This window comes from Ursus arctos, unplaced genomic scaffold (assembly GCF_023065955.2).
Source record: "Ursus arctos isolate Adak ecotype North America unplaced genomic scaffold, UrsArc2.0 scaffold_28, whole genome shotgun sequence".
In the NCBI taxonomy this organism is placed as follows: domain Eukaryota; kingdom Metazoa; phylum Chordata; class Mammalia; order Carnivora; family Ursidae; genus Ursus; species Ursus arctos.
In genome coordinates this window covers 27,799,990-27,821,433 of record NW_026622963.1, presented here as the reverse complement: position 1 = coordinate 27,821,433, position 21,444 = coordinate 27,799,990, and the positions used below count along the sequence as shown (strand labels likewise).

General features: G+C 40.0%; 1 protein-coding gene across 16 annotated transcripts in view; it reads left to right on the top strand.

The window, feature by feature from the left end:
• The window catches only part of CHD2 (chromodomain helicase DNA binding protein 2), a 119,737-nt gene that overhangs the window by 33,974 nt on the left and 64,319 nt on the right, over positions 1–21,444 (top strand). For 11 of the 16 annotated variants that reach the window (XR_008956143.1, XM_044388382.3, XM_057303795.1 and 8 more), the window contains 11 exons: positions 1,420–1,527; positions 3,766–3,906; positions 5,150–5,283; positions 7,247–7,472; positions 8,956–9,056; positions 10,096–10,140; positions 10,316–10,494; positions 12,421–12,545; positions 15,343–15,559; positions 17,388–17,477; positions 18,292–18,482. Coding sequence is in view for 15 of the 16 variants with exons in the window: in XM_044388382.3 (XP_044244317.1) it covers positions 1,420–1,527; positions 3,766–3,906; positions 5,150–5,283; positions 7,247–7,472; positions 8,956–9,056; positions 10,096–10,140; positions 10,316–10,494; positions 12,421–12,545; positions 15,343–15,559; positions 17,388–17,477; positions 18,292–18,482 (1,557 nt within the window). In the remaining variant the exon portion in view is untranslated. Of the gene's footprint in view, positions 1–1,419; positions 1,528–3,765; positions 3,907–4,208; positions 4,288–5,149; positions 5,284–7,246; positions 7,473–8,955; positions 9,057–10,095; positions 10,141–10,315; positions 10,495–12,420; positions 12,546–15,342; positions 15,560–17,387; positions 17,478–18,291; positions 18,483–21,444 lie in introns of all 16 variants that reach the window. The other 5 variants (XM_048220869.2, XM_048220871.2, XM_057303794.1 and 2 more) reach the window with 3 other exon arrangements.

Sequence of the window (21,444 nt, the reverse complement as noted above, 5' to 3'; positions counted from 1 at the left end):
TTAGACATAAGGAGGTCTTTGTTTGAAAGAGAGAAGGAGGGATATTAGGCAATATTAATAGGCCTTAGTGTCTTAGCAGTCAGCTTCCAAAAAGTATCTTACCTGTCTGTTAGACTGATAGGGTTCATTTTTCATTATTTCTTTATTTAACAAAGGAGTATCTCCCTCCATTTGCTTGCTTTTGTGCTAAGCTCTGGGACAAAGATGAGCAGAAGTGGCCCCGCCCAGCAGCAGTCATCTACGTCAAGGGAAATGGATCTGAAGCAAACAGTGCTGTAGAACTTGAGTGATGTACATAGAAATGCTCTACTGCCTTTTCATGCTTCCTAGAGTCTCCACTCACTCAGGTGTAGGGTGGCTCTGGCAATTTTTATTAAGATTCTCAGGAATCGATAGATAGCTACCTTCTTGCAGTAAGCTTCTGTTACTCCTTTGGCCTATTCTCCTATGAAGAATGTTGACTTTGTGATTCTCTAAGAGTTGTCTTCAGCATAACCATATTTCCTAGTCACAGACCCTGAGGCACAGTGGCGATTGTTTTATAAAACCTCAGGTACTGTGAGTTCAGTGTGTGTTTTTCCTGGATATTTAATGCCCAGTGGCAATTACATGTTCCTTCCTGCTTCTCTAGAAACGAGCTAAGTCCCACATTTGGTCCTTAAGTAAACCTCAAAAACTCTGGGGTACTTAGAGGTAGACCTATAAGATATGGCTCTTTAAAGCCTTCTAAGATCTCAAGGAGCGGGGGAGCACCTGTTGTATCTAATAACTATTAAAAACCACATCTTTAGCTGAACAGATTATTTAGTAGGTGGTAGGTTTATCAGTGAAAAGTAAATTTAGGGACTGTTTCATCAAATATATTCTAAAGATGTTAAAATGCCTAGTGTAGTAGTTCTAGAATGAGTAACCAGTATTAGCATTGTCTTCGAATATGTTAAGATTCAAATTTTTAGGCCTCTTATTAGACTTACTGAATCAGAAACTGTGGCTGTGGTCCAGAAATTTCTTTTAGTAAGTCCTCTAGGTGGTTCTGATTATCTTAAATTTGAGAACCACTTGTCTACTATATATTATGACTTCAATCTGTTCAATGATAGTAGTAAATAAAAATAGAGTATGAGAGATTTAACAGCTTCCCCCCCCCCAGAATAGTTTAAAAAATACTTCCTTAGTTTCCATTTTCATTTATTTTTGTCACCAGAGAAAAAATAGGAATAGATCTTACACGGTCCAGGAAGGAACACAGCCAAAATGTAAATGGAGCTAGAATAAATCTTTTTTAGCCATAATGCTTAAAATATACATGTTCTGCCCTTTGGAGAATCCGATTGAAATTGGTTTTGTCAGATTCTTCAAACTAAACAATCTTGAGGAGTTCTGTAGAAAAAAATCATTTTGCTTTGCTTTTGATCACAGAGAAAAATGGAAACGGGAGCCCTCAGAAGATGAACAGGAGCAAGGCACCAGTGCAGAGAGCGAACCAGAGCAAAAAAAAGTGAAAGCCAGAAGACCTGTCCCCAGAAGGTGCAGTGTTTGCTTGAATATCTCTGCTTCTGGTGGCGCTTATTTCGTGTTAGGTGGAGGCAGATGCTGCAGTGCTAGGACAACAGCCGTAATTGACGGGATGCAGCCTGTTGTGATCCTGGGCTTTGGGAGTCTGTGGTTCACTTCTTGCCAGTCTCCCTTGTTAGCAAGTGATTAGATGATGGGGACGCTTACATGTAACTGGGTGTTCGCATGGTATGTCGCACAGAGCGAAGCTTCTTTTTCTTAACCCATGGTGTACTAGTTAGGAGGGGCTTTTTAAAAAAAAGCTTCCTGTGTATTTGAGTAGTGTGCAGGCTCTTTTTGGGAGAAGTAATTCCTAAGTTTAAAGCACTGGCTGGTTGGAAGCGTGCTTCGCTGTTTATTACCTTGTTCTTAGAATCTATCTAACATTAAGCAGAGAATCTGTGCAGAGAAGGACGTAGGCTGAGGTGGTAGTAAACTTTGGTAATTTTTGGTCAGATGTCTGGCGACAGAGGTACTGGTGTTGGAGAAAGGAAGGCAGGAGGCAGAGGGAGAGATCGCAGGGAAATTTACCTCGTGGTATTGCTTAGGGTGGGGTTGACAAGCTATTGCCTTTGGGCCAGCTCCTGCTCACCACCTATTTCTGTATGCCCTGCAAGCTAAGTATAGCTTTTATAGATAAACATTTATAGTTCGATGGTAGGGAACACTAAATTTGAACCTCAATTAAGTGAAATGTTATCCCTTCAAAAAGGATTCTGTTCTTATTAGATGTATATCACAAAAAGTGTACTGAGTGATGATAATTTTGAGTGTTGTCAATAAAGATGTGAAAATTTATTTTCCCTCGTTATGTCAGTGCCTGCATAGTGGCCTCCTTGTCTGGGAAAGCCAAAAATATTTGTGCTCTGGCCATTTGCAACAAAACCGTTGCCTACCTCTGACTTAGGACATGTACTCCAGCCCCCACCCAGCAGGGAAATTCATGAGTTTGGTCTCCTTTTGTCTAATTTTAAGTGCATAGGACTGGAAAGCCACTTCAGCTTTCTCTTCTAGAGTTTACTCGTCACTTACTGAGTCCCTGATCGTCTTTTTGTGTAGTGTTGGTTTTGGAAGATTCAAGAGAAACAGACGGGGTTGTGGGTTTCCATCTCCCTCTTTCTCCTTTCACCTTTTTGCCACGGGTAGAATATTTGGGGATTTCCTTCCGAGAGCGACCAGGCTCTGGCCCCCAGTCCTGGTTGTGTGTGGGGATGACCCACGGGGCTGTCTCCTCAGCCTGTTCCGCTGGTCTGTGGTAGGGTATGCGTGTTCTTAGGTCGTCCTCCGGGTATATTTTGTATACATGTAACAAAAATACGTGTATAGTGATTTCTTGTCCTTTGCTCCTTTTATATAGATAGCATTTCATGTGTCTTGTTCTGCGTTTTTCTTTCATTCTCTTGGAAATCTTTTCCTATCAGTACATGGAAAAGTTTTTTTTGTTGTTGTTGTTGTGTTGTTGTTGGGGGGCTACCTACCTAGTATTCTGTTGAAGAGCTGATTTCCAGTTGATGAAAATGTAGTGTTTTTCTAATTTTTTGTTATTGCAGACATTACTACAGTAAATACATTATTATGCCTGTATCTGTGTGTATCTGTAAGAGCAATTTCCAGAAGTAAAATTGTTAACATTTGTGAGTTTGATAGATATTTTCAAATTGCCTTCCGAACAGGTACCATCAGCAACATGTTGCATGTATATATATATATATTTTTTTAAAGTTTTTATTTACTTGTTGGATAGAGAGAGAGAGACACAGTGAGAGAGGGAACACCAGCAGGGGGAGTGGGAGAGGGAGAAGCAGGCTTCCTGTTGAGCAGGGAGCCTGATGTGGGGCTCAATCCCAGGACCCTGGGATCATGACCTGAGCCGAAGGCAGACACTTAATGACCGAGCCACCCAGGCGCCCCTGTTGCATGTATATTTTTATGTCCGGTAACCCTGAGGAACAGTTGAGAACCATTGCTTGAGAATTCATTGTCTCTCTTGTATGTGATTGAGGATTCTCAGCATTAGAATCACTTTTGTGTTGAAAATGCAGATTTTCTAGTCAATTAGAATCTCAGCAAATGGGACCCAGGAATATGATTTCTGACGGTCCCCAGGTTAATCCTGTGTGTGTACTGCTGCTCTGGGAAATTATAAAGATTTGAAATGGACACCAAGGGATAGAGTGAAAACTTTGCCATTTTTTTCTCTTCTCATTTTAGAACAGTGCCCAAACCTCGTGTCAAAAAGCAGCCTAAGACTCAGCGTGGAAAGAGAAAAAGGCAGGATTCTTCTGATGATGATGATGAAGACGACGAAGCTCCTAAAAGGCAGACTCGTCGCAGGGCGGCTAAAAACGTTAGGTAGGTGATGCCCCAGAAGTCTCCATTAGTGCGATGGCGATAGTGTAGTTGGTTAGAACTCAGTCCTGGTAAGTCCAGGATGTTGCATCTGATGGGCAAAAGTAATGACCTGTGTCCGGAGGCTGTGCTCAGAGATCTGATCAGTGTTCTTGCAGAAGGGGTGGTGTGGGCCAGTGGGAATGTGGAAGGGATAGTAGTGGCACATTCTAGGCCTTCGTTCCTGGAAAGAAAACCGCTTCAGGTTGATGTTCTGTCGAGATGATTTAGTGATAGTGTCTTCATTTCATATCACCCTTTCTCAGGAAAGATGTTTGGATCATATTCTCACTTCTGGATTGCTCCTTTGATCACATTTTCCCGAGGATCAGATTACATAATCGGGTATAATAGTTTTATTAAGTTTACTAATAAGATATGAAGCACTAACAGGAAATAAAATAGAGGAAGGGACACATGCAGACATCAGTATTTTACTTTTTATGAGTCGAAGGGCATTTCATTTTCTTTTAGAGGATACACAGGTTTCTTCCGGTCTACGTAAAGATGGTGAAGCTAAGTCCTGGAGATACTAACCTGTTTGTGTGTCCAGTTAATGATTCCACAGCTAGGGCTAGGCACTGAGTATGCTAACGTATAGTACTCTTTCCTCTGCAGCTGTTGTACATTCAGGAGTGTGTTTTTCTCTCGTGTGACTCCCAAATTGTTTATTGTCTATATATGGTGGGAGGTTACATTTTAATTTTACCAGGAAGTATGTGTTAGTTGATGTTTTCAACAGTTTGAGAATACTTAAATTTCATTTTCTTGTCATCTGGAGACCAACTGTAGGGTTCAAACGTTTAGTCTTAGAAATACTGCTTCCTTTTTTGCTTAATGAAACAGTAACAGTTTTTTCGTTTATTATGCATTTTCTTTGTAGTTGTTCCCCTGTTTATATAGTCATGATGTCATATCACAAAATGAAAGCATAGCCGTGTCCTTGGAGCTGTGTGTATCTTGCTTACACAAATCACTACAAATGTAGTCTGTTTTTATTTTGAACTATGAGTAAGCCTTCCTGCAGTTCTGTATGGACATGCATTACTTCTTAAGTAGGAAGAAAAGAACTTTGAGCCCATTTCAGCTGTGGCTGATCTTAACATGTTGGAACCAAAAGGGTATGGTTCTTTAATGATGTTATATTTGGTGGTGTTTAAGTCTGAAAAGGTAGTTTCTCATTTATTCAGCATTATTCCTCATGCAGCTACAAGGAAGATGATGACTTTGAGACCGACTCTGACGACCTCATTGAGATGACTGGAGAAGGAGCTGATGAGCAGCAGGATAACAGTGAAACTATTGAAAAGGTCTTAGACTCAAGGCTGGGAAAAAAAGGAGGTATGTGTCTTTGGGAAGTAAAATACTTTTTTTTTTTTTTTAAGATTTTATTTATTTATTAGAGAGCTCACAAGCAGAGGGAGCAGCAGGCAGAGGGAGAAGTAGGCTCCCTGCTGAGCAAGGAGTCCGATGTGGGACTCGATCCCAGGACCCTGGGATCATGACCTGAGCTGAAGGCAGATGCTTAACTGACTGAGCCACCCAGGTGTCTCCAAAATACTTACATCTGCTTAGCGAGGCCCAAATCTTCTGTATTTCAGCTCTGAGGTGATGAATTCCAATCCATGCTCACATTGGTTGTGAAATGTAGAAGTTTTTCTTTTTTTTTTTTTTCTTCAAGTTTTTATTTAAATTTCAGTTAGTTAACATACAGTGTGTAATATTAGTTTCAGATGATTCAACACTTCCACACATCACCTGGTACTCATCATGACAAGTGCACTCCTTAAATCCCCATCACCTGTTTCACCCATCCCCACCAACCCTTCGCCCATTCTGGTAACCATCAACTTGTTCCCTACAATTAAGAATCGTTTCCTGGTTTGCATCTCCACCCCCCCCCCATGTTCATCTGTTTTGTTTCTTAAATTCCTCATGAGTGAAGTTATATGGTATTTGTCTCCCACTGACTTACTTCACTGAGCATAATACTCTCTGGTTCCATCCATGTTGTTGCAAATGGCAAGATCTCATTCTTTTTTTATGGCTGAGTAATATTCCATTGTGTGTATATACCGCATCTTCTTTATTCATTCATCTGTCAGTGGACATTTGGAGTCCTTCCATAATTTGCCTGTTACTGATAGTGCTGCTATAAACATTGGGGTACTTGTGCCCCTTCGAATCAGTATTTTTGTATCCTTTGGATAAATACTGGTAGTACAGTTGCTGGGTCGTAGGGTAGTTCTATTTTTAACTCTTTTGAGTAACCTCCGTACTGTTTTCCACAGTAGCTGTACCAGTTTGCATGAAATGTGGAAGGTTTTCTGATTCAGTCTCATGGTTCATTGCTGAGGGTGTAGGAATATGTGCAATATGTCTTTGAGACTTGAAAATTAAGATAGTAAAGATTTTTTTTTTTAAGATTTTATTTATTTATTTGAGAGAGATAGAGACAGCCAGCGAGAGAGGGAACACAAGCAGGGGGAGTGGGAGAGGAAGAAGCAGGCTCCCAGTGGAGGAGCCTGATGTGGGGCTCGATCCCATAACGCCGTGATCACGCCCTGAGCCGAAGGCAGACGCTTAACCGCTGTGCCACCCAGGCGCCCCAGATAGTAAAGATGTTGTTAATCTCTTAAAAAGCAGTGATACAGCAGAGATTCTTGCTTATAAACATTAAACAAATTTACCTATAATTAGGCGTTTCTGAATCTCCTTGTGAAACGTATCAAACTGGCTAAGTACGTACATGGACGATAGTGAAGATTTTTTTATATCTAATTTGAGGTTTCTCCTAACTTAGTTTCTTTAAAGTAACCTTTCATATAGAAAATATCAGAATATTACATAGTTCTTTTTTCTTTGTCTTTTTTTCACCCAGCCTCATTTGAGATTAAGAGAGTTAGTAGAGAACTTTGGGTGGATGGGTAATTGGCATGGGGTGGTGGGGGGGGATTTTTATTAATATTCTTGGAGAGACAGACTTGTTTTCTGCCTTAGTATGGACCAAACCAAAAGCTCTTTACCATTTTAATTGTGTTTGGACATAAGGATTTCTTTGATTTCATCAGCAGATTCTGGAAAACATTTTAAAGTGTAGAAATTGAGTTGGCACTTTGACAATATTTGAAATTACAATTTGAAATTGTTCATCCTGTATTGTTTGTGAATTTCTGCATATTTTGAAGTCAAAGGATTTTGGTGCTTAATCTAAAAAAGAGACTCTAGATGAATGTGTGCTTGAGAAGCTTTTTCAGTGTCTGGTTTAATACACTTCCTAAAGTTTACTGGAATCCGTTTGCAGCCACTGGAGCCTCTACTACTGTATATGCGATCGAAGCTAATGGAGACCCTAGTGGTGACTTTGACCCTGAAAAGGATGAAGGCGAAGTCCAGTACCTCATCAAGTGGAAGGGTTGGTCTTACATCCACAGCACGTGGGAGAGCGAAGAATCCTTACAGCAGCAGAAAGTGAAGGGCCTAAAAAAATTAGAGAACTTCAAGAAGAAAGAGGATGAAATCAAGCAATGGTACATTTTTGAAGCGGTGGTATATTTGCATCCTTAAGGGAAGGGAAGGTTTTTCAATAATATGTGGAGCACATAGCTGTCCAGGAACTCAGATTTTTGCCTTGATTATCTGAGCACTGAGCCATCCGCAATTCCATTTTATAAAACTGTGACCTGAAGACACTCTTTACTTCCCAGTATGGCCACCAAGTTTGTAGAGTTTAATAATAAGTAGTTTATGGAGCATTTTGCACACGAGATATTTTTTTAAAGCCTTTTTTTTTTTTTTTAAAGATTTTATTTATTTATTCGACAGAGAGAGAGACAGCCAGCGAGAGAGGGAACACAAGCAGGGGGAGTGGGAGAGGAAGAAGCAGGCTCACAGCGGAGGAGCCTGATGTGGGGCTCGATCCCATAACGCTGGGATCACGCCCTGAGCCGAAGGCAGACGCTTAACCACTGTGCCACCCAGGCGCCCCACACGAGATATTTTTAATCCTCATAATAAGCCCATGAGATTCTCCCTGTTGTACATAACATTTTGTAGGTAGGAAGAGTGAGGCACAGTGCAGCTTTTCTAGGGGGACTCAGGATTGGAACCCTGGCAGCCAGAGCTGCTAAGCACCTTGTTATTTCCCACGTATGGTGGGGTAGCTTAGATATCAGGAGCTCATATTCCAAGACTCTCTGGGTTCTGGTGCACTTAACCCTGTTCTTAGTTTTACACAGTTTGCAGAAATGGTGTGACAGATAACTCCTGAAGCTGTGATTATTGTGTTTTTAATTTTCTTACAACTTTGAATGTGGCCGAGTTGCATATGTGAGAAATATGTGGGAGCTGTAGCACCCACAAGCCCAAACTAATTAATCCAGTTCAACCCTGAAGACACACCTGTCAGTGTAATGTGGTCAGGTTATTTTGTGTTAGAAATAGGGCCAGATGGGTTCTATTTCCCCTTTCACCACTATGTACAATGTTTTCCTTCAGTAAATCCCTTATTTTTCATTTGAGTGTTATGAAGATGGGGTAGGTTGTAAAGCGATTAGAAATTTAAAATTCTCAGAAGTACAGTAGTATTTCATTTCAGGTTGCTCCTGCCATCCTTCTATAGAATTTTGGTGCCAGGAATAACTAGTTTTCCATAAAAGCTACATTGACTCACTCCTAAAGCACATACCTATATGAAAAAAGGCACGTTTCCTTTTAAATCTGGAAGACAGTTTTATTGTCCTATTCCATTTAGATATATGAATTTATCACACAAAGTAGTTATTTTTAGGTTTCTTTATAAAGAAAAAACAACTGGTATGTCCTGTGAGTCTAAAGTTTTCTAAAAGTGTATGTTTTTTGTGAGATACCTGGCCTGATTACTGGTAAAGGATTGCTAAAGGGACAGATGGAAATAAAGACTCAGTTTCCTTTCCTCTTTTTGACTTTACTTTGGTAGATGTGTATAGATCTCCCAAATCTAACTGGGATGTATTTTTTCTGTCTTCTGTCTAGGTTAGGAAAAGTCTCTCCTGAAGATGTGGAATATTTTAACTGCCAACAGGAGCTGGCCTCAGAGTTGAACAAACAGTATCAGATAGTCGAAAGAGTAATTGGTGAGCACATGGAAACTTACTCCAGCAGTGTTTGAACTCCATGAATGAATAATGGCTTTTGGTTTTGGGCTAATGTAAATTAAAAAATGCATTTTGTGGATTTACTTTTTGATAATAAATAGATGTCTAGAATTATTTTGAAGGAAAAGTTAACAAGATTTGCTGGTAAATTTGAATGTGGGGGATGAGAGAAAGATGTGTCAAGTATGATGTCAAGATTTTTGACCCAAGCAAATAGGAGAATAGAGGTACTATTTACTGAAATGGAAAGGTTAAGGGAAGAGCAGATTTTTGGAGTGGAAATCAAGAACCTGCTTTGCTATTTGTAAGTTTGCTGTACTTCTTAGTTGTCTGAGCATATGTGAGCCTGGAGTTTAGATCTCTTAGTCTGTACTGGAGATGTAAATTTGGGAGTTTATTACTGTATAGATCGTATTTAAAGCCTAAGATTTACTGAGATTATCAGAAATAGTATACATAGTGAGAATAGGAAGTCTGAGAGCATTCCAGGTTCTAGAAGTCAGGGAGAAGCCACAGGAGACAAGAAAGAACAGCCAGTGAGGTCGAGGGGGGCACTGAGGGAGTATATTCTGGAAGCCAAATGATTCATGGGGCTTGGGAAGGAGGAAACGCTGCTAGCTAAATGTGGTGAGGACTCAGACCTGATCCTTGAATTTGGCCCTGGGTTTGGTGCTGGTGAAGTGGATCTGTGGTGTGGTGGCGATACAGGCCCGGTTGGGGTGGGTTCAAGAGAGAATGAGGGGGACAGTGAGTAGAAACAAGTCTCCTGGGGAGTTTTGTTGTAAAGTGGGAACAGAGGAATGGGGTAATAGCTACACAGGGCTGTGAGAGCAGGACTCTTTTTTCTCAATTTTTTCTTCCTTCCTTCCTTCCTTCCTTCCTTCCTTCCTTCCTTCCTTCGTTCCTTCCATGATGCAAGTTTGTAGGGTATATTTGTATTCTTACTCACAGGACCTCAGATGTCACTCTTTTCTTCATTATAATGATAACTTTTCTATCTTATTTTCCATTTGTTCAGCTGTGAAGACAAGCAAATCTACACTGGGTCAGACAGATTTTCCAGGTAAGCAAAAGCTCTAGTTAATAAATGTTATCGAGCATTTAAGAGCAATGTGGTGTTTTGCAGAGTATTTATAGTTTTGCCATGTAGCGTTTCAATGGTTATACATAAAACAGAATTGCCACTCGCCCTCCTTTAATGACAGTTGCTAATCTACTAATTTTTGTATATAAAATAGCTCATAGTCGGAAGCCGGCACCTTCAAATGAGCCTGAATATCTGTGCAAATGGATGGGCCTGCCATATTCCGAGTGCAGCTGGGAAGATGAGGCCTTGATTGGCAAGAAGTTCCAGAGCTGCATTGACAGCTTCCATAGTCGCAATAACTCAAAAACCATCCCGACAAGAGAATGCAAGGTGTGCTAATTACTGGCTTTTGATTTTTCAGGGGAAAGGTATTGCTAGAAAGGGTTGGTCACATAGATACTGGAAAGAAAAAAATATTAAAAAAGTAAATCGTAATTCCCATTTTGAAGTGAAAGAAGATGAATTAACCCTGACATCAAAGTCAAATATTAAAACAAAGGAAGAGCATGAGTTGTATATTGGCTTTTCTGACCTCTTCATTCTTAAAATTCACAGACCTGGGTATGTCTAATTAGAGATAGTGTGCAGAGTATTTGAAAGAATTTAAGCACTTTAAAGAGAAGTGACAGGAAAGGGGAGAGGCTCTGAATTCTAAGTTAGAGCCCAAATATATAGGCTTTTTTAGTTGCTGGACTGATTGTACAAATCCTTTCCCTTCATTGGAATCCATTGCCCATGTAAAGTGGTGCACCTCGGTAATAAAAGTCTGTTTAAGACGTGGGCTCTGTCTCTGAGAAGTTGACATCCAGTTCATGGCACCAAACCTCTGTCTGTGAAATGCATTGTGTAATTGAGGGGGCAGTGAGTAGAATAAAGAATTTGTGGTCAGAGAAGTACAGAAGCAGAAGGCACTGAGCTCCAGTAGTCCTCGAGGAGGTTTTAAAGAGTTAAAGAGGAGGCTGTAGTACTTGAACTGCCCTGGTCCTTGAAGAATGGGTTAATGCCGGATAGACAGACAAAGGAGGCCCAGGTTATTGTCCTTCCATGAAGAATGCAAGAGAAAGATGTTTTTTGGGTGGGAAGAGAGGAAGTTGGCGAGTGCATTGAGGTCCGGGGGCTCATGTCGTGAATACCTTGAAAGGGTAGTTTGGGCTTTATTCTGTGGGTGTTGATGTGAGAAGAGCAGCAGAATGGAAACTGTATTTAGCTCCATCTCACAGCAGTGTGCAGGAGACTCTAGAGGAGGCACTTAACAAAAGCCAGAGGTCCAGCCAGGAAGTTGCCATAGAAGTCCATGAGGGAAGAGTAGTGTAAGGACAAGGGAAGTGGTGGTGGGATGGAAGGATTGGATGGGAGAAGCATTATGGGGGAGACTTGGCAGAAGTGGATGCCGTGTTTGGTGGCCGAGCATGAGGAGTCAGATTCCGTTTACTGCTTGGGTGCTCAGAGAGGAGAGCTGAGATGATCAGTAATCACCTTATCAAATAGACTTTTAGGATGATACTTCACATACTAGGGTGCTAATTCCACAGAACCTAATCTTCAGGGAAATACTCCCTGAAAAAAGACTTTGTGGCCAAAGAACTTCGGGAAGCATTCCTAAATGAATTTTCCCTGTAAATTCACAATATGCACAAGCATTTTATACTTGGAAAAGTCATGACTAATGAAGTTTAGTTAACTTTTTACATTGTTTCTCAAATGGTTTTAGCCATGGAATCCGTATTTTGTGCAAACCATAGAGACATGGCCCTACTAGACCACATCGTTCTTCACACCCTTTCTTTTAGAAAAGCAGACTCACATACCTGGGGGTTCCAGCTAGGTGGGGGTTGCATTTCAGAATTTGCAAATGCTATCATGGTAAAGTTCTTCTGGGTTTAGTGTATACGGACTTTCCTAGAAGTGGTGTTTTGTACAGTTTAGAATGAGATAACGTAAAGATGATAGTATAGCACTCCCTGCCGTATGATAGAGACGATCTAAAACAAGTGCTGTGTAATTATGTTCACAGACTGACTTCAGGACCAGGAATGTGAACCAAAAACTATTCGGAATGCATCTGGCTTTGGGAATACAGACCACAATGAAAGGAGGTGGGGTGGGCTGGGCTGGGTTGGGTTGGTGATGCAGATGTGAAATTTAAACTTTTGTTAAACTTTTGTGGTGTGGTTCAGAGCACATAAATCACGGCTACCATTTTAACATAGGAACAGCAAGAAAGTCTTCTTCAAACCTGGGCTTTTGGTTTTTCAGGCCTTGAAGCAGAGACCACGATTTGTGGCTTTAAAGAAACAGCCGGCATATTTAGGAGGGGAGAATCTGGAGCTCCGTGATTACCAGCTAGAAGGTCTCAACTGGCTTGCTCATTCCTGGTGCAAGTATGTAGAAAAATATGAAATTTTCTTTAGTTTCTGGCTTCTTTATTGTTAAGTGCAAATAATTACTTCTTTCTGTTGTATATTACAGAAGCAGAAAAAGTATGTGTTTGAGGGAAGGTTCTTCTAGGAGTTTGTTTGTATATGTAGTATTTTAATCTGAAGTAAAGAGTACTTGGTTAATTAGTTATTTGGGGGTAATTTGTCATAGCCAGAGACTTGGCTATACATGGGTATAAATAGCAAGATAATTTGCCCAGATCTTTGGTATGGAAGGAGTTCTTGTCAGAAGAAAGAAGAAAATGTCTGTTTTCCTTCAACTTAACGTCCTGTGGCAGTGCTAAAGAAGAGCCTGAAATCTGCCCCCTCCTGAGATTGCTGTACATGCTGTCCCATTTAGAGGAAGGTCTCTTGATGGTTGAACCTATAAAATTATCCTTACTTTTTGTTACAAAACCACCTTAATCCTTAAAAAAAAAAAAAAAGTTGTGAAGATAGCATTTGTAGGTTAAAGGTACTTTGAAGCAATACTCATAAATTCCATTCATCAGTTCAGTTGCAAATCCTAGTCTCTGATTACTGTGTGTGTATGAGGGCCCCCTCTAGGCCTTGACAGTTTAACAGTGAACCAAGACAGACATCATTTCCCTATTCCCATAGGGCATACGGTGTGAGAAGTCCCTTTAAGGCCTGCCTACAACTCCTTCCCCCACATTCAGCTCTTAATTTCTTCAGTGTTTAATACTAAAGCAAAAATTATTTCAGAATTAAATTGCAGCCTGAAAATAAAAACATGAGAGCCGCTTTTCTCAATGCCAAAAAGTGGTTTCTAGTTAGGGATACAGATACAGTGCCTGCTTCCCAAACCACCTCTCCTCTTTGTCCTATAAAAATCTAATGCAGTATCTAACATTTAGGAACTTTAGAGCTCTTGAGGAGATTCTGTTTGTATGACTAAAAATGTGGGTCTGATAGAACTATTCTAAATTACCTGAAAATGGGTTTTGCTTCTGAGAACAGTGAGACCTAATCTTCCTTTAGGATAGTACACGACTAGATGGAACCTCAAGCTATGTAGTCTGACCTCTCATGAAGGCTCTTAGCAATGAAGAGGTCATGTACCTGGTTCACAGGCACACTGTGTTGATGTGGAGTCCTTGGCCAGCATTCTCTACTTCCACCTGAACTATTCCGAGTCAGCTGAAGAAGGCCCAAGCAGTTGTTAGGCCCTGGTCACAGGAACCTTAGATTAAGTAATAACACTGTTTTGGCTAATTAGTTCAAATCTCTTATATTGTGTTTATACTAACAGTGTCAGCTTGCTAGGGAGAGGAAATGTTAGAGAAAATGAACCCTGTTTCCTCCCCATACTAGTGTGGAAGGGTGAGAGAAATAGGAGGGAAATTACTTGAAGGGACATACTGTATCTGAATAGTGCATAAAATTAGGTGAACCTGGGATGAGTGGTATGGCTCCTCCTCCTCCCTTCCCCCAGTATATTTGGCTTTGTCCTTTTCTGTTCTTTTCCCCTAAAATTAGCCATTCTGTGGAACATTCAATGTATTTTTAAAAATTTAATCTCTTGGGGTGCCTGGGTGGCTCAGTCGGTTGGGTGTCTGCCTTCGGCTCAGGTCATGATTCTGGAGTCCCAGGATCGAGTCCCGCATCAGGCTCCCTGCTCATCGGGGTATCTGCTTCTCTCTCTCCCCCTCGCCCTCCCCTTGCTTGTGCTCTCTCTCTCTCTTATAAATAAAATCTTTAAAAAACAATTAATCTCTTGGTAAATTCAATGTCTTGTTTTTCTGATCAGTTCTCATTAACTTGTATGTAACTTTTAGTTCTTTCTGGTACATTGATTAAGTATTTGTTAGTATGTGTAAACCTTCAGTGGTCTGATTTTCAAGAATCTCTTAATATTTGCAGCCTTTTGCCATACATCTATTCCTGATGCCCTGCCAAATGGGCTGTTTTCTGTGTCCCAGCTTACTTTCCTACTCTGGCCATTTCTTTGAGTGTTTTTCTTCTGTCTGTATAATCTCCTCCTGTTAGTATCCCGTTGAAATCCAGACTGTCTCTTAGAACAGTGTTTCTCAAAGCGTGGTCAGAGGAATATGCCTGCATCAAAATATCCAGAAGTGTCTGTTGAAAGTACAGATCTAGATCCTTGAGCCCTTTCCCAGATACTCTCATTTGCTAGGTGTAGGGTGATTCAGAAATCTGATCTGTAGCCTTCCCCTGCTGTAGATTGTCCTGTATTTAAACCAAGCTACACGCCCTGCAGCACAAAGGCCTAGGGAGTAGTGTGCGTAACATTAAACAACCCTGTGGCCTGCAGTGGAATGGGTGGGTGATTTAGACAGGATCTGATTTAGATAGTACATGACTATCAGGCTGTAGGGTTCACCAGCAGTGGGGAATAGCCAGTTTGCCTCTGCTTTCTGTAATGATGGAGCCCAAGGTCATGTTTTCGGATACCTCAGTAGAACAAAACCTGCCTGCTTTGTTACAAGGGGTAGGTGTAAAAGAAAGACCAAATGCAAGGTGTGAAGAACATAGTCTGAATAGGCTCTCATAGTAATCCAGAGTTTGATTATACTCAGATCACCTGTTGTTCTGCTATTTTATAGCTTCTATTTTCTTCTTATGCAGGAGAGGAAATACAGTTGAGGTTTGGAACCAGTGCCTTGCTTGGTAAATTGTGAGGCATTGATGTCCTTGCTGTGTGTGTGTGTGTGTGTGTGTGTGTGTGTGTGTGAACTAATGATTTTATCTTGTTTTGTTTTTGTTTTTCTTTCTGCAGAAGTAACAGTGTAATCCTTGCTGATGAAATGGGCCTAGGAAAGACCATCCAGACCATATCATTCCTCTCCTACCTGTTCCACCAACACCAGCTGTATGGCCCCTTTCTTATAGTCGTCCCTTTATCCACCCTCACCTCATGGCAGAGGGAGTTTGAAATCTGGGCACCAGAGATTAACGTAGTGGTTTACATAGGTGACCTGATGAGCAGAAATACGGTGTGTAAACAAAAAGAATTGGGATAGAATCTGTGTTATAATGTATTTTGGAAATTGACCTAAAGCCATTATAGTCTTTAGTAACATAATTCTGACACTGTGCTGTGCTCCCAATGTGGGAAGATTTATGTATCACAAAAATGCAACTCAGATGTTCTGTAAAACATGTTTATTCTCAAGGAAAGCAACGGCAGTATATGAATGGGAATCTCTTTTAGTTGGCTTGCAGTATTTTTCTTCTCTGCAGACCTCTTTATTTATAATGGATTATGAAATGGAGTTAATACCCCATGGAATGTTAATATTATTTTTGCTGTTTGAGCAGAGAGCTACTATGAAAACCACGTTCTTAGAGTTTGTTTCCCAGCCTTTAAAATGGCGAGGTTACAGAACTTTATAAGGAAGGAATGAAGAGAAAGGACAATGAGCCATGCTAGGGCTACAGAAACGAGAATTATTTGTCTGTTTTCAACCTTAACGTGAGCATCAGGAACTTAGAACACAGAGGCTTGAGTTGATCTCTGTTTAGCAGATCATTTCTTGATAATGACTGACTTTTTCAAAAGTACCTGTTACATGTGAGGGTCTCTGCTGGGTGCTTTGTGTATATTACCTGTAACCCTCATGACCGTCCTCCAAGTATATGGTACTCTTTCTAACCGATTGATGAAGAAAGGACTCTTGAGAGTTGTGACTTGTTCCCAGGCCAGCTAGAATGTGGCAGAGCTGGGGTCGGGAGAGAGAAGTGTCTGGTCCCAGATCTTTTCTCTTTAATTACTGTATGTTAGAGCAAACTGGGAGATTGCTTATCACAAGAACAAGCCATCAGGAATCCTCAAACTTTTTGAGAGATATGTTATATATTGTGCTGATTGAAGTTTATTTTTTATTAAATATTTTCATTTAAGTGTCTAACCTAAACCATGGCAGATTCCACTGCTCTAGTTTTGACTTTCTAAGCATATAGCAGTTCTTAGCTTTGCTAATCCATTTGTTAACCATTACAAAAGAAAAAAAAAAAAAACCTTCCTAGATTATGCAAAATGGCTTCAAGCACTGCATTCAAAGGTGAAGACAAAGTGAACTCTGAAAAGTTGCGGAGTCAGCGAACTTTTCTATGTGGACTCCATTGCTCCTTTTCTTTGTTCTTCTTTCCCACTTGGTGGTGATCACCTGCACACACACTCCTTGCCCTGTTGACCAGTCCCTAACTGGACAACCAAACTGCAGGAGCTTTGCCACGGGCCATCGTGCTTGCTTGGTTGTCCACTTACACTGCAGCATGAATGTGTTAGTTTTTGTGTTCTTTTACATTGACATTATTTTCGTTCATTATTAAATTATATTTTATCCTGCAACCTTCCCTTTTTCTGCCACATCTTTCTGCTCTAGATTAATGACATTTCTGACCAAGCCAGAGGTTGGGATTTGTTCTACTTGTTAATAAAAGTATTGCCCTACCAAAGAGCAAAGAAATACTCTCACGAAAGTTCACATTTTGGGAGATAGCTAGATAAGTTCAAGTCACCAGGGTTTAATTGCAGATGCAATGCGTGTTTTGGTCGAATACGGTGGGGGTTGGGTGGGAAGAGATGACCGGTTATTTGAATTCTGGCAGTAAAGTTTTTGCTGCTCAGTGATCTTTTAATTCTCTTACTGCTCTGTGTTGTGGTTGCTTAGGTCAATTTAGAATGTATAAAATATTCATTAAATTCTAGTCAAGCTTATTTTTTATTTGGCATGTTTCTATTGCATCTATCACAAGACTGCTGGTGATACAGAAAGGTAAAAATAGAAATTGTGTCTTAATTACTGATTTCCTTTCTAGATACGGGAATATGAATGGATTCATTCTCAGACTAAAAGGCTGAAGTTCAATGCACTTATAACAACATACGAGATCCTTTTAAAAGATAAGGTGTGTAATTTTGTAGTGTGACTTGTCTAAACGGTGGGGTCTGTGCTTCCTGCTTGCCATGTTACTTTTCTTTCTTTATTTAAAAAAGCAAACAAATGAACAAACATCTGCAAAGAATACTAAGGTTGTAAATAAAAATCATCATACAGTTGAAGGGGACTTTAGATCACTTAGTTCAATGGAATTAAACAAGATGAAAGGGTATTGAGGCCAGTAACTTACTTACCTGAGTGCCATCCTGGGCATTTCCCATCATATCATTGTCAAGGAATTTCTCCACAACAGATGATGTGAATGGTCTCTGTGAGGAGGACAGAAGAATGAAGGTCTTTATACCATCTCCTTTCTACAGTTATTAAGAAATGTATGTGGCAGGTGGTTCCATTAGTGATAAGTGTAAATGAGTTCAATTTGGTGGCTCTTGGTGTTTCTGTGCTTCAGGGTTGGGGTGGAGAATAGGCAGAGAAGAATCTTAATTAATGAGAGACTGCAAAATCATGTTTTTTTGTTTTTGTATTGTTTTTGCCCAGCATACCAATTTTTGTGTTCTTGCTGTGGGGCATGCAGCAGTGCCTGGCAAAGAGACTCCCCCTTCCCAATACCTTTTGGATGGTGATGCGCTCTTCTGAGTGGACACCAATCTGGCCAAAAACAGAATAAACAGAGGAGTCCTAATAAAATTTTAAGTCCATGAAGAATAGATGTTTCTATGTATACCTTTGTGATGGTATTTGTACAGAGATAATTAATACTTGAAAGTACTTTTGGGTTCCCTTCTGACCTGGTGGCTCGTTCTGTTTTGTTTTTACTTTAGACTGTGCTGGGCAGTATTAACTGGGCCTTTCTGGGAGTGGATGAAGCCCATCGGTTGAAGAATGATGACTCTTTATTGTATAAAACTCTGATTGATTTCAAGTCCCACCATAGGCTCCTGATTACGGGGACCCCTCTTCAGAATTCCCTCAAAGAGCTCTGGTCCTTGCTGCACTTTATTATGCCGGAGAAGTAAGCTCCTTCCTGTGTATTTCAAAAGATGCAGAATGTCTGAAATGCCAATGCTTTTTAACTTTTTTAAAAACAGACCTTAGGGAAAACAGATGGCATGATTTGGGGACAGCAAAACATTAAACTGGTGCACACGGAACAAAATTAGTGAAATGTTCCATAATAAATGTTAGGAGGCACAGAATTCAGCATGTCAAGGATGAAAAGCCTGTTACCTGCTAGATGTTTAAATCAGTTAATGCTTTGGGGAAATAATTGGTAAATAGGAAACCTCAGACCTTCTCACTGTTGTTACAAGGTAATCAAGAACTGAAATGAAGTATATAAGATACACAGTGTGATAAGCATTAATTTCTCGAACCCAAACCTTTGATAACAGAAGCTGTCACCATTAGGTGTTTTCAGATCTTTAACTGTAGTAAAGAATCGTGGAATGTTTTTATTGAGAAGATTTTTATGGGAGAGATGCTATGCGCATTTACTAAAACTTGAAGTTATCCAGTGGCATTCAGTGATCCTTGGAATGAAATCTAAATTTGTTACCCTAACTTAGAAGACCCTGCTCTGTGTGGCCCCAGGTAGTACTCTGACTCCTTCCCATCCCACTTTGTTCACCACTCATTCTGCTTCAGCCGTTCTGTCATCTTTCTGTACCTTTAACGTGCCAAGCCCCTGCTGCTCTTTTTGTCTGGAATGTTCTCCCTCCTCATCTTCACACGGCCAGTCAGGTCTGAACATTTTTGCCTCACCCTGTATGACCACCTCCTTTTAGGTGTCTCCTCGGACCACCTAACTGAAGCTTCCTGTGGGAAGGGCTTACCACCCTACCCTGTTTTTTTTCTTCACGGCACCTCCCTTTTCTCATTTCTTCCTCATTCATCTCCTGTCATTAAATTTACGCATCAGAAGCAGCAGGGATCTTGTTTATGTAATTCATTGATGGTCCACATTACCTAGAGTAGTTTCTGGCATGCAGTAAACAGTCAAGGATTGTCACGTTGACAGGGAATGCTCCACAGTTTTTTTTATTTTAACTCAGAAAAGATTTGAGTGCCTACTGTGTGCCATAAACTGAGCAAGGCGTTTTGGATAGCGTAATGAAAAACATGAAAGTGGTCCCTTCCCCATGCGTTGTTAACTTTTTGTAAACACTCTTGAGATACAGTTTACATACCATAAAATACATGATTGTAAGTATACAATATTTTTTAGTAAATTTCTCAAGTTGTGCACCCATCATAATCTAGTTTTGGAATATTTTCTTCACCCAGAAAAGATCCCCTCTTGTCTGTTAGTTTCTGTTTCTGCCTCTAACCTTAGGCAATCACTAACTGGCTTTATCACTAATTGGCTCTATAGATTTAACTTTTGTAGAAATTTCATATAAATGGACTCCTAACAAGTAGCCTTTTGTTTTTGGCTTGTTTGATTTAGCATAATAGTTTTGAGATTCAGCTGTGTCATAGAGTTTTTCAGGACTTATTCTCTTAAAGTGGAGTAGTTTTCCATTATACGTGTGTCCAGTCACTATTCAATGGACATATAGGTTGTCTCAGTTTTGGGCTGTTATGTCTGTGTGTGGACATACATTTTTATTTATCTTCGTTAGGTTACTTAGTGAAATTGACAGATGGTTTGGAAAGTATGTATTTAACTTAAGAAGCTACCAGACTGTTTTCCATTTGCCATTCTCACCAGAAATGTTTGAATTTTTAGTTTCTCTGTATCGTCCCCAATACTTGGTGTTTTGTCAGTCTTTTGGATTCTAGTCATTCTGGTAGGAGTGTAGTGGCATCTCATTGTGGCTTAGAATTGCATTTCTACAATGACTAGTAATGTTGAACATCTTTTCATGTGTTCATTAGCCATTTGTGTATCTTTGGTGAAATATCTGTGTAAATCTCTTGCTTATTTTTAAATTAGGTTGTTTGTCTCCTGAGTCAAAGAGACCCTCCCTCCCTCCCTCCCTCCCTCCCTTTCTTCCTTCCTTCCTTCTTCCCTTCCTCTTTTATATTCCCGATTCAGGTGCTTTATGATTTGCAAGTATTTTGTCCCAGTTTGTGGCTTGTGTATTTTCTTAATGTTGTCTTTTGAAGAGCAAAAAGTTTGTAAATTTGATGAAATATAATTTTATCAATTTTTTAATGGATTGTGTTTAATGCCATATAAAATAGGATATATTTGCTTAACCTAAGGTCACAGAGACTTTCTTCTTTATATTCTTATAGGAATTTTAATTTTTATGTTTAGGTCTCTGTTCCATTTTGCATTTTTTGTTTATAGTGTGAAGTGTGAGGACCTAAGGTCATTTTTTTTTGCAGTGGGATTTTTGGCAGTTGTCCCAGTGCCATTTGTTGAAAAGGATGCTTTTCTCTGTTGAATTGCCTTGGTATCTTTTTTGAAAATCAGTTGAGATCATGAATGTAAGGTTCTGTTTCTGGATTCTCAGTTCTGATTTATTGATACGTATTTTTGTCCTTAACGCTGATGCCACACTGTCTTGATTACTTTGGCTTTATATTGATTTTTAAAATGGCGAAATATAAATTCAATTTTGTTCTTCTTTATCAAAATTATTTTGGCTATTCCAGATGCTTTGTATTCCCGTAGGCATTTAGGATCAGCTTGTTAATTTCTTTTTTATTTTATTTTTATTTTTATCTATTTATTTGTCAGAAACAGACAGAGAGAGCGCGAGCGCACAAGCAGGGGGAGCGGCAGGCAGAGGGAGAAGCAGACTCCCAGCTGAGCAGGGAGTCCGGACACGGGACTCAATCCCAGGACCCTGGAATCATGACCCGAGCCGAAGGCATCCCCAGCTTGTTAATTTCTGAAAGGAAAAAATTCACCTAGAATTTGATAGGCATTGTGTTGAATGTAGATAACAATTTAGAGAGAATGATCATCTTAACCATATTAAGCCTTTTAAGTTGTCATCATAGAAAGTTTCCTCTGCTTATTT